Raw genomic sequence first — 12656 nt, forward strand, 5'->3', positions numbered from 1 at the left:
ATTATGCGGAATTACCTCATCCATCTAGTTGTGAAACTAATCGGTTTATCAAAGTCAGCTGTTGCTGGGGTGTGTAGGAGAGTGCAGAACTACGTGTCTTGGTACATGTGAAGAGGTCTGTTGGCGGATTAGAATTTTACTCTAGTCTGTTTATTCAATGAAAAGATTTAGACATATGGTATATTAGGGGCACTTTATCTTCATCACTGGTAGTAATGATACTAGTACAAGAAACTGATCACTCCCATCTGAAATACGATATATATATATCTGGGGTAACTATCTTTTCTGACAGCTCACAAACTCGAGAACGGTCATCCATATAGTACCCAAGGAATCATATCCTGACCCTCCTTAATTTTCCCACTCTAGTACTTAAGTTCTTCAGTTCATCCACATCCCAATTTCGCCACGCTTGTTTCCAATTGAAGAACGCGGCTTCCGGACTCGCCAACCACACCATAAAGTCGGCGTGTAGACTTACTGAACAATCAGTCTCTATCCATACATGATAGAATAGGTAAAGGTACCCCTATTCCTAGGCAATTTCGCCGGATCCGTTTCAGTCTTCCTAACTATATCTGTTATGACCATCCCGGATGCAATGACACCGTAAACACATTCGGATCCTGATATTTGTAAGGATCATTAGCGTCATCTACGATACATCCCTCCGTCCTCGGTGTTGGGGTTGCAGTCCAGTTAATAGAATCCGCAGACATTCGAAAAGCTCAAGCAATTCAACGAAGGCAATGCATCAAGAAGAGGGGGACAGCTACTTCTCCTCGAGAAAATGTTCTCTAGTAGATGGTTAGTGTGTCAGCCTTGCAGCATTAGCGCCGCGCCATCATGTTTGGTGACTCCGGATTTATTGACCCGAATGCAGCTCGTAGGGATACCCGATCACTACCCAAGCTACAACGAGTACTTGAGAATCTTATACACCAGTACAAGCATCATCTCTTTTTGAGCCTGTTGCTTCCACCAAAGATTGAGTTAGCTTCATGATGCCGTTGTCATACGACAAGTTGGATCCCAGTGCCAGTCAGATCCGTCTTTTAACTATCATTCCCGACGAGAATGACGAGAACCCTGTTTGTGGATCGCTCCATACCGTGTCTCTCAACGACACCTGCGACTTTGACGCCCTGTCCTACGTATGGGGCGACACTTCTGTGACTGTTGACATCTCGGTTGATAATTGTATAGTCGGTGTAACACCAAATCTGCATGCTTTCCTGCGGAAAATTCGCCAGCCGAATACAGAACGTACGGTATGGGTTGATTATGTCTGCATCAACCAGAACAATATCTCGGAGCGAAACTCGCAGGTTGCTTTGATGTGTCAAATCTATTCGAATGCTAGGTCGGTGGTTGCTTGGTTGGGGGATCTGGCGCCGGAAGCTCTGGAGCTCATTGAGTGGTATCATGCCAATCGAAATGGGTTTTACTTCGAAAGCACAGGTCTTCATATTGATAAAGCTATAGAAAAGCTGTTGACTCCTGCAAAAGCACTGTGTTCCTCGCCGTATTGGCATCGGGTATGGACATTTCAAGAGTGGCATCTCTCAAAAATTGCCCCTGTCTGTATGCATGAAAAGACGACTTTCACCATGGGAAACATATTTAATCGACTGCACGATGAAGTAGCGGTCGCCAGGAGTAGGCTTACTTCTGATACTATCTCTTTGGACATGCCATACAGAGCATATCCAAAGCCGGTAGTAGCTAACTCAAGATGTGCGCTTTTTTTTGGGTTGCAACGAAGACTCGACACACTTGTGAATTATATCCCGCGGGATATTCTGCACCTCAATCCGTATACCCCGCGTCCATCGGGGCTTGGTGACTTGCTATCGCTTACGAGGGACCGGCAATGCAGCAATGAACTCGATAAAGTATATGCGTTATATGGGCTTTCTCCTGTGGCTAGGGTGACATACCCTCCCGACTATCGAAAGACCATCGGCCAGGTCAACCATGAAACAACGTCATTTATATTGGGACACGAAGCCAATATGAATATATTCAATGACTTCGATTTCTGCTTCAATTCTGCTAACAAAGACGAGTCACTCCCTTCATGGGTTGTTGACTTCACCACGACGGATCCGAAACATCGCGAAAAGATGCAGCAAAGCTTCTCCAAGACGATGAATCTGGACAAGGCTCTCTGGGAGCAAAGTAGAGACCATGCTCCCATAGTAGCAGATGATATGTAGACTCTCAAACTCTGGTGTCGTAAAGTAGGCGTTAGCCTTGGTCTTCCATACGTGTTGGACTCAGAAGTCCCCCGCTGTATGACGCAGACACAGCTGGCTGCCAGAATCATCATGAACCAAAGCAAAGACCGTGATCATTGCTCGAACATACACGATATGGTGATAAAAGCTGCTTACTACTACACTGATAGCTCCAATCTCATTCCCCTTAGTCCCTTATTCGAGATCATGAAAACTCATCATCTCCCTGGCGAGTTTGGACAGTGGGAAGAGACGTTTAAAACGTATCTTTTCGCCACCTACCTCATTTTTGAGAAACTTGCGCGAAAGCGATTGTTTTCCGTGGCCATCTAGACTGGGAGTAGTATTGGTTTCACTGATTGTGAGATTGAAAAGGATGATCGTCTTGTCATCCCCTGTGGAATCGCCCAAGTGTTTGTTCTCCGTCCCATTCCTGAGAAGCTGCTTGTGGATGGTGAAGAAGTTCAGTGCTTCAAGGTGATTGGACGGGCGTATGTTGAGGGAATTTCGGATCGAGAGGAAGTCATGCCGCATCCTCTTCGTTCCGAGATGGAAAGGACATCTCCTACACTGTTCTGTCTCCGATGAAATTCCATTCCTGCTCTAATTCTCCGCACTGTTGATTGATCAGTAGGCATATACACTATTTTCCAATGAAACCAGCTGCATTTGCTATAGGATGGACATGAACGTTTCAAATGATTTCAAGGAAGAGACTAATCCAAAAGACCACTGCGAGATTGTCATAATAAGAACCTTTTGCTAGCCTGTAATGAATATAAGCTACACTTACATTGCTTCAATAGGACTACACGTGTATTAACCACTAAGGCTATATAAACGAACCTTCACATGACAAAGTTCATTAACTATGGTAATAGCCTCTAAGTTTCTCTTGGAACTTGTTGAGGGAGATACTCACCCATTGCATCGAGCACAAAGTAGAAGAGCAGAGCGATTACCTTGATTCAAGGACATGACCGACAAAATGTATTTACACTAAACGAAACCTCTGCACTTCCTTACAGACGACGATCAATGAAGGTGGATCTGAAGTTCAATAGATATCGTTCCTCTTGATACGTCTAATATCCTTCCGCTCATTCAATAGATAGATAAATGTAGGTGTCCAGATAGAGGACGGGAATGTCATTTAGGCCATGGGCCATGACTGCAAGGGATACTACATGCACACTCCTATCCTCACGGACTCTCGGGATCTTTCTGCAGGACACAAACGGGAAGAAAGTGTTGTTCAAACTCTATTACTGCCTACACATGCCATAGCCGTTTGTGACACGAGGCCGGAAGGACCGAGAAATTAATGCAAGGGGGACAATGTTTGACGGGTTGTGACACTGACATATCAGTAAGAGGGTAGAGTATCATATACAATAATGTAGGTGCAGAATGGTGATGAAAGTTTCCATCTACAGAACGCTGCGTAGGGCTGCATCATGCAGATTTGTCACACCATGGCAAGATGGTATGTATATCTCGGTCATTCCGAGCTCTGCCAGCTAACCATGTAGTAACCTTCTAGCTGGTGTCTTGTTAGATGTCTTGTAGAGATTTCAGTAAACCCAACCAGTCTCAACGCGTTCAGCTTCTTCTAGGAATGTGTTATATGGTACACGTCAATCTACCACCGTACCAGACATATATAGCTCTCCCAAGTCATCACACTTCTGGTATGAACATTGTTGACGGGGTGGTTATGGTATGTGGTAGTTGGAGGTGTGGTGAAGGTGAAGGTGCTACTGGGGAGGACGGTGGAGGGGAATGCTTTGGCGTGGAGGTTGTGGTCTATGTGGTTGATGGCGTTGTATGCTTTGCCTTGTGTGTGTGTTGGGGGGGAGGGGGGTGGGGGGATGAAGTTGGAGTTTGATATAGAGGAGTGTGATAGGGGGAGTAGGAGTTGGGAGAAAGTGACTCCAAAGATGTAGAATGGAAGGTGATGTTAGAGTTAGGAGTTTGATTTTTTGTGACCTATCTCCAAAGAGAGTGAGAGGGATATGTAGAAATTAATTACAGTAGTAAAATCGAAATGGTCTGGGCCGGAGGAGACCAAAGGAGGGGTAATGAGTGAACAGGATGAAAGTGTGGTACAGACAGGGGCCAGCCAGTGAATTGCTGTTGTCATCTCAGGTTATACTTGACGGTCAACTTTATTCCTTGTAAGCACTATAATATTATAATGCTAGGCAAGAAAGTATATCTGGCGAGTCTATCATCAATAAGATGGGTGAACGGACCAATGACATTTGATTTCGGAACAGGGATGTAGAACTGATGTATTAGCAGCTTCTTTGTTCACTAACTATAGCCATAAGATGATATAATAGATGAACGTCATATATAGCCTTCTACAGCTGACCTAAAGCAACAGCATCCATGCAGTAGTCTCTTCCTATCTTCCATGTCCAATAACTCCATCTAGTATGTATACTTAAACCCAGCCAACCCCTCGATCGGTTTTCCCCCACGATCAACCCGCCGATTCGCCCGCCAGAACTTGAAGCTGAGTCCTGCCACAACCACGATAACCAGCGCGTTAGCGATCATAGTGGTCAATAACCCGGGTCGGTAGTTCGGGGCATCTTGGGCCCTGAAGACCGTTGTCCCGATGATTCCTCCGATACTGCCCCCGCCGATGAGGGTGGCGGATGTGAAGGCGCGCTTCCATTGGCCGCGGACGTTGTTACTATTAATCATGTTAGTAACTAATATTATATATAACAAGAGTGGGATAATTAGGGAAAGGATCATACCTCTGCCATGAGACTAAGGCTGGGCAGTTCGCATTGGCTATCCTTCCATCAGTACAGCGGTTATACCAACAGGGAGAGGATACTCACCAGCAATAGTCGCCAGAAAGACACCAAAATACCGTGGCCCCGACTCACTAAGATACCCCAATAAAGCAAGCCCAACCAGGCCCATAGCAGCATTTGCAGCAATGATCGGCCCTCTCAGGTGCCATTTGTCGGCATACACCGCCTGCGTATACATCACTATCGCCGCCGCAACATACGGCGGAGCCACCAGACACTGAGCCTTTGCAACCGAGAACCCCATACTATCCTCCAGAATGATGGGAAGAAAGTAGGCGATCGAGTAGCTGTTCGCTGTGGTGAGCATATACATGGCAGCGTATGCCCAGACCTTACTATCTGCGCCGCTGCGGAGATAGCCTTTCAATGTGAATGGCTCCGTGTAGACGTCTGATCGGTCGTTCTCGATCGTAGCTACCACGTAGGCGGCCTCTGATTCGTTGAGAAAGTGCCATGACTTGGGGGATTGTTCGGGGAAGTCGACTAGGATGGCGTAGGAGCCGATGCCCATTACGCAGGTTAGGATGCCTTCGATCTGTGGGGTCTGCATTAGTGTAGGTTTTCAGAAGGTCTGTGGGGTATGGGGCAGTACAATGAAGATCCATCTCCACCCGGACTTTCCGCCAATTCCATGCATTTGCATCAGTCCGTAGGCGAGGATACCGCCGAATCCGGATGCCGTACTGCCAATCAGGTAGAAGAGGGCATTTCGCTTCTGTAGTTCGAAGCGAGGGTACCAGGTGCTTAGTAGGTAAACGCATCCTGGGTAGAATCCTGCTTCCAGAGCACCAAGGATGACCCGCAGTCCAGCTAGCACTGGCCATGTTGGCGACATGCCAAAGCCCTAGTTGGAACATTAGCAACGCCACCACTACTACCCCTAAAACAGTATGCTATTCACTGATCATAAAAACTTACAATCATTACCACTCCCCATAGCAGAACAATAGCAGAAAGAAACAGCCGAGGCCCGAGTTTCCGAATAATCACCGTCATGGGGGGCTGAAACACGGTATAGGTAATGAAGAAGACCAACGAGCTAATACTGTATCCATTATTCTTGGCATTCATCTTCAACTCTTCCTGCATCCTATCAGTACGAAAAATTGAGTTAGCTTAATCTCTTGGCCGAGCCGTGGCCATGAAGCGGGGTTGGAAGAAGACTGGAATGCCATACCCGGCAACCGAGGCAGCTCCCAAGTTAGTCCTATCCAGCAAACTGATACAATATAGACAACCCAGTGGGATAACGAGACGAATGTCAATTCTCCGCATGAGTCTTTTCTTTTCCTTCGGAGTAAAGTAGTCGAGGGATTCCCCGGGGTGGATGCTGTTCTTCTCGGCATCCTCGACGTGGGATGCCGCTCCGGAGGACTTTTCTGCTTCCATTGCTGCGGGGACGGGGGATTCTTCTTTCATGTTGAGAGGCTTAGAGATGGATGATTGTGAGGCATTTTGACTGCTGTAATGGGATGGCATTATATAGCTGTGTGAGGGATGGGGATATACGAAAGTTTCCCCGCAGGATGACCCCGCAGATCTGTTACCCCGGATTTCGCCATCTCAGGCCAGGAGTAAACATCACTCGCGGATGGAGAATTTAGTTATGGGTCGTAGCGATAGGACACGTCACGAGTCCCGCAGCTGGACGGTAGATGGAAAGCCCACGGCAGGTCACTTTGTACTTGGCACCGAGGGACAAGACAATCAGTGGAAGGGATCAATTGGGTCCTGTTCCGTGTGGCGAGGGACTCGTATAATACGATAGACAAGATCTTGGTTCTCCCCGAGCCAGGAGCCTGGATCATCTCTGAATATATTAAGGTTATCAATTTCGCAATCTGGAGTCTTTCGGTTCTCCCGAGGCAGGCCGGGGGGGAGTTCTGATCTGGGGATTTAGAGTTCGTTATCTCTATTCCAAGTCATGACATCAACATGTCCATGTGAATTCTGATTGAAATGAACCACCTGGTTTGACAGGCTGGTGGCCCAAAGTACCTAAACGGAACTGTTTCCGCGATTCATCAGCATGCCATCAGCACTGCTGGGCTGGAAGTCCCGTCTGCGGGGCACCTTTTAAGCTGTTGATTGATGCAAACTGCATCTTGTATCAACTCGGTCGTACAACAAGAGGCTGTTGGCAGATAACCCTCATCTATCCACAGGAAAGGTGATCATTCTGATGATAGTAGTACAGTAGTATCGAACACCAGGAACTTGGTGGGAGATCGCTAAGGATATAAATGACATGTTCCCGGCCATTGCTAGATGAGTCGCCGAGGATATCCGTATCTAAGCATACACGAGATGATAGTACCGAAAACAGAAACTCACAACTCTAGTGGTATCTAAACAATTCCCTTCAATAAATCAAACCAGTCAACCATCAACGCCAACCGAAATAGAGACAGCCACACCAGTTTAAAAGCCCCCGAACGGATAATGGCTAAGGGACCGATGTGGTGCAACATAATAGTCCTGGTATGGATGATTCTCCATCGAAAAGTCCGCAGTTGCCATGAGCGGATTGATCACTCCAGCTGGCACCTTGGGCCGGGCAGGAGCGTGATCTGCGGCCAAAGGATGGTCACTGTTGAATAACGCCAGGATATCTTCCGACATATGCATTGGAGGACCGTGAGAGTCACTCCAGCCCCAGGCTTCCTGAAGCTCCTGCTTCACGTGCTCGGCTTTCCAGCCTGTCTGCTTTATGATGTCCTCGAGAATACCTAAGGCTTCTTGTTGAGCTTCCCTGGTCGCCAGACACTCTGCGGCAATGGCGAGGAAACGTATTGATAGACTTGCGACTCCACTGCTTCATATTAGTTGTTGATCCTGTTACACGTATATACTGGCGACGTACCGATCCCTGGAGTGTGCCACGATGCCGCAGATATCCCTTGCATGGCTTTGCTGTACAGTCTGCATCTCGGCACTGTACTCCGACTCAACGGGGTTTGTCTTCGTAAGCAAGATTCGTGCAGTGTGGTATAGTAGTCGAGCGATGATTGTGGAACGCTTGATGAGCCTATAAATATTAGTAAGTCATGTGCGAATAGATCAGACCGATGCTCACCATATCTGCGGAAAGACGGATTTAGAGTTTGTCTGCCACGAATGAATATATCCCAGGGGCATCATGGACCGCGGCACAGCTCTAGCCCACTGATCGCACCACTCGTTATAAGTACACCACTCCTGATAACGCTGGCTGATTCGCATGTCACTGGCAGCCTCCAGTGCTGGCGGCTGGGCTAACGATCGAAAGTTCGCAATCTTGGCGCAAATGAATACCATCTGGTGCGTCCACGCTTCTTCATTGCCTGCAACACTTGGCTGTGCATGATTCAGATCCAGTTCAACACCCCACGTGTCCGGGTCCCAGGAAAGCGTCCAATTGAAATGCAAACAGCTGAGTAGTTCCATGCTTACATTCAACCAGAAACAAGCACCTCCCAGTCCCGGCGTTTTGGCATTCCAGTGACACTCTTTGATCAAAGCTCGCGCACCAGCAATGTGGCTCATGCCTTGAATCGGTCGGCCAGACATTAACTCGTAGATGTTCAGCAGAATCGCTGTAGTTGCGCAGAGGGCCGAGTCACGATCAGGGTCTTGTAATGAGCGAAGAAGATATTGCGAGGCGACATTGTGAAGTTCTGCGGCCTTCTCCTCTCCGTACGAGGCGTCCACGTGGAATAAGTGCCTTGCACCGCATGCCAACAGAGCTTTAAGAAGCATAGGTTCCTCAAGTGCATGAAATGGAAGAATATGCGTGAACTATGGAAATAAGCGACTGATGACCACGTCGCAAGGATCGACAACTTACATGTTTCACCGCATCCATCGAATCCATCCATAGCCCAACCTCTTCAACAAATACCTGTAGCAGGTAAACTTCTTCTGGGTTATTGAGACAAGTGTGGTTTGTAGCATTGATATGACCTTCCTTCGTGGACCTGAAAGGGGCGAATGATGCATTCTGGTCGTAAAAGGCAGGGGCATTTGTTGGGCCGTTAAACGGTCCTCCCAGACTCCCAGACTGGGGGGTCCCGAAGCCATGTACGAACGAGGCACTCAGACTAGGAGTCAGACAAGGCCCTGTCGCATTCCCCTTCTCCAACGAAGGTTCCGCCACTTCGGGGGGATATCTCTCAAACCCACCCACGTATTCAGACGCTATAAGCCGCGACTCATCTCGAAAGGTCACGCCAGTCGCTGGTATACGGACTACGCAGTGCGGGGGCGTCGATTTCTGGATATCTATGAAGTTTAAGCGGATTCCACGCCTGCATACTCTGCCCGACTTCCGGCAATTCTGGCATCGGTGCAAAGCCTCATCGCACTTCAGGTGACGTTCCCGACATGTCAAGCATCCTGTCCGCACTCGCCTCGGCTTTGCGAGGACAATCTTGCTTTTTCGCTTGGCGGCTGACGGGCGCGGTGCGTCCAGCGATGTGCTGTTTGGAGTTGACACTCCGCCCTCATCGGAGGGACTCGTGTCTTGTGTGATGGCTTCGGTCGTGACAGCCAAATTATTTTCATCAAGATCAAACTCAAGTATATCGGTGATTTGCCCTGAAGCTGTCAGATCCAGTGAGAGATCCAGGTCCGACGGGACAGAGACATGGTCGCCGAGAGCTGAAGCCATCTCAGGCTGCTTCGATCAAGGATGACCCGTCAAGCCTGAACCACAATGTATCCTCCCAGTCTTGGGTTATGATCATCAGCAAACCCCAAATTCAGCCCCCGAAACTGTCACTCCCGAGCATTCTGCCAACCACAAGATCTATAGCGCCGTCCGGCTTCCTAACGCAGCACCACTTCACATAGATATTCGGGGCCGATAAGATGAATGACGTAGCTGACAGGGATGGCAGATAATAATCGAAGATTTGCGCACGATGCTAAGGTTATTAAGGTGACACCGAAAATTAAATGCATAGGCACCGGTATCTGGAAGCGATCTAACAGTTGTTGATCTGTGCAAGAACGATGTTAGCTTATGTTTGATAGTATGCAATATCTCGCAGGCACAGTCATACCTTAGGGATTAACAGAAGAAGAGACAATAAAATGTCAGCAATCAACTCACACAAACATGCGGCAATAGAGAGAAACCGGGGAGTCTCAAAAGATCCGCGGGGAATCGTGACTCCGGGTCGGAGACACTAGTCCCAGAATGGTCTAGGGCGACAGATCAATACCGCGGCAGAACAAAGAAGCGATACGGTTAATCGGTCCCGCTCAATTATTTTATTTCAGTCTCTACGTGATGTGGTGTCTTTCACGGATTCGTATTTTCACTTATAAATTTCTTTGCAAACTAATCAAGTCTCTTTATAATAGCGCTCGCAATTTTTGGTCCAGCATTACCTTTATCCATAACTTTTGGGCATTGGGTCGTAAATCAATGAGGTCTTCAGCAACATGCTGTTCAAAATGACAGCTGCAAGAGAGGTATCTGTTATCGCCGTCTACATTCGTTCGGTCAATACCATGTACTGTAGCATATCAGCAGCTCATGTTCTCATGCTTTGGTTCCCAATTTGGGGACTCGGACTCGAAGGTGCAGAAGGAGCATAAGAGCACCCCAGATGGCAGCAGAGAAGAAAGTAGCGCGAAGGGCAGCAGCATACGCTCCGATTACTAGTCAAGGATTTAGTGTCATTAACTTCCACGGGTACATATAATCGAGACTTACCTTGTTGCTGATGCATTGAATCAAGTTTCGCGATTGCTTGGACGGATTTGCGAACAAGGAGGATAACACCCTCCTTGTTGGGTCCGGTGACCATCTCTTCAAGTTGATACACGAGGGTGTTCTGGAAAATCCAACTGCTCGTTGCGACACCCATCACCGATCCGAGGTTTCTCCACAAACCCAAGGTCGTCGTGGCCACAGCCTGGTCCTCTTGATCAGTAGTGGCAAGAACCGACACCATTAGCGAGGGGAAAGAGCATCCTTGTCCGAGACTGGAGAGCGAAACGCAAACCATCGCAAGCCAATCAGGCGTACCAACGCTCATGGAAGCGGCAGCGCAACCACCCAGCAGTAGAAAGATGTCACCAAAGATGATGGTTGGCTTAAGCCGTTTAGTCCAAGTGATGATGAAGCCTGTTGAGACACTGGAAATTGTCACCGCAAGAGTTGAGCCAATTAGCCTGAGACCTGAGTCAGTCGGGGTAGCTAGTTTGACTGCCTGAAAATACAGAGGCGCATTGAAGACCATGGTGTTAACGGAGATGGCGCCGAAGAAGTTTCCAAAGATGAGGCTGGCGCGAGGCTCCTGTACCAATAACGAGATTGGCATCACTCCCCGCTCCACGGTCCGCTCATAGCGAACAAAAACAACAGCTAAGATGAGAGATGAGATCAAGGACGTGATAACAATGGGGTGAGACCAGCTCAACACATTACCACCCAGGTTTAGTCCCATAATCAGTGAAGTCACACCGACGACAAGTATGAGTGAGCCCACAAGATCAATGCTCTTGAGGAGCTGCGTCAAACTCTTCCTCTCTGTTTTCGCCCTCTTCAGGCCCAAGTCGGCAGGGGTTGTCCAAGCTGCCACGATGAAGTAAACAAAGATGAAGGGCAATTGCACGAGGAACGCACCTCTCCACCCCACTTGGTCGCACAGGAACCCGCCAAACGCCAAACCAAGGCAGCCACCAATACCCAGACAGAGATTGATGTAGGACTGGTAGACGCCTCGGTATTCGAGGCGTACTAAATCACTGGAGAGAATCATACCCATGGAGAATACGCCACCGGCTCCGAGTCCGCAAAATGCTCGAGCAGCGATGAAGCTGAACATACTCTGGGCGGCTGCACACCATGCCGTAGTGACGAAAAAGATGGCAATGGCGAAAAGATACACTGGCTTCCTTCCAAATGTGTCAGAAATGCGTCCGAACAGCGGGAGGAAAGCGGTAGACGTCAATAGGAATGCCGTCGACAGCCAAGATGCGGAGTTCGAGGCGTGGAAGTAGGAGGTTATAACAGGGTGACTCGAAGCCATCAACGTGGAGTCAAAAAATCCGATCACGTATCCCATCAAGATACCAGAGAAGATAAGCCAGAATCTCATCGGTGAGACATTGATGAAACGTGAAGCATAGCCAGTAGGCTCACCGGCAACTCCATCTTCGGCATCCCCGGGCACTTGTTTCTGGCTCACGGGGGCAGAAGGGAGTCTCTCGAGGTTAGGTTCAATTTCGAGCCCCTGGGGGATTGAGGTGACTCTAGAGAGACTAAGTATCGCAGGGTCCTCTTCGGGGGCGAAGATGGTTGAGGACAGGCTTGGATCGACATCCTTATCTACAGTCGTATCGTCTTGACTTGTATATAATGATTGACGAGATGACTCATGCAGCAATGGCGTAGACTCAGTAGCAGGGAGAAATGATGGTGGCTTTCCATCTGTTGTATGGGGAGAAGTCATAATCGGAGTAGATGCGGTGAAAGAAATTGTATCAAATGATCACTCTAAAATACGACTTTTGTTGGATAGAACTTAAAGATCATGAAACATAGTATATGGAGCCGAATATTTCCACTGAAGTTCTGTTCATACAA

General features: G+C 48.2%; 4 protein-coding genes across 4 annotated transcripts; 1 reads left to right on the forward strand and 3 right to left on the reverse strand.

Moving 5' to 3' along the window:
- Positions 1–1007: 1007 nt before the first annotated feature.
- On the forward strand, positions 1008–2222 carry An01g02130 (uncharacterized protein; the record flags this gene model as incomplete). The annotated part of the gene is made up of 1 exon (XM_059746287.1): positions 1008–2222. The coding sequence occupies one exon, from the start codon at positions 1008–1010 to the stop codon at positions 2220–2222; it is 1215 nt and encodes a 404-aa protein (XP_059603101.1).
- A 2457-nt stretch (positions 2223–4679) lies between these two features.
- An01g02140 (uncharacterized protein) lies at positions 4680–6496 on the reverse strand (the record flags this gene model as incomplete). Its single annotated transcript, XM_059746292.1, has 6 exons — positions 4680–4947; positions 5015–5051; positions 5102–5621; positions 5670–5921; positions 5996–6167; positions 6255–6496. 6 exons carry the CDS (start codon positions 6494–6496, stop codon positions 4680–4682), a joined length of 1491 nt encoding a protein of 496 aa, XP_059603102.1.
- A 1002-nt stretch (positions 6497–7498) lies between these two features.
- Positions 7499–9725, reverse strand: An01g02150 (uncharacterized protein; the record flags this gene model as incomplete). Its single annotated transcript, XM_059746300.1, has 5 exons — positions 7499–7889; positions 7941–8105; positions 8154–8854; positions 8904–9033; positions 9145–9725. The coding sequence occupies 5 exons, from the start codon at positions 9723–9725 to the stop codon at positions 7499–7501; spliced, it is 1968 nt and encodes a 655-aa protein (XP_059603103.1).
- Positions 9726–10596: 871 nt separating this feature from the next.
- An01g02160 (uncharacterized protein) lies at positions 10597–12168 on the reverse strand (the record flags this gene model as incomplete). Its single annotated transcript, XM_059746307.1, has 1 exon — positions 10597–12168. One exon carries the CDS (start codon positions 12166–12168, stop codon positions 10597–10599), a length of 1572 nt encoding a protein of 523 aa, XP_059603104.1.
- Positions 12169–12656: the final 488 nt, after the last annotated feature.

Source organism: Aspergillus niger, assembly GCF_000002855.4.
Source record: "Aspergillus niger supercontig An01".
In the NCBI taxonomy this organism is placed as follows: Eukaryota; Fungi; Ascomycota; class Eurotiomycetes; order Eurotiales; family Aspergillaceae; genus Aspergillus; species Aspergillus niger.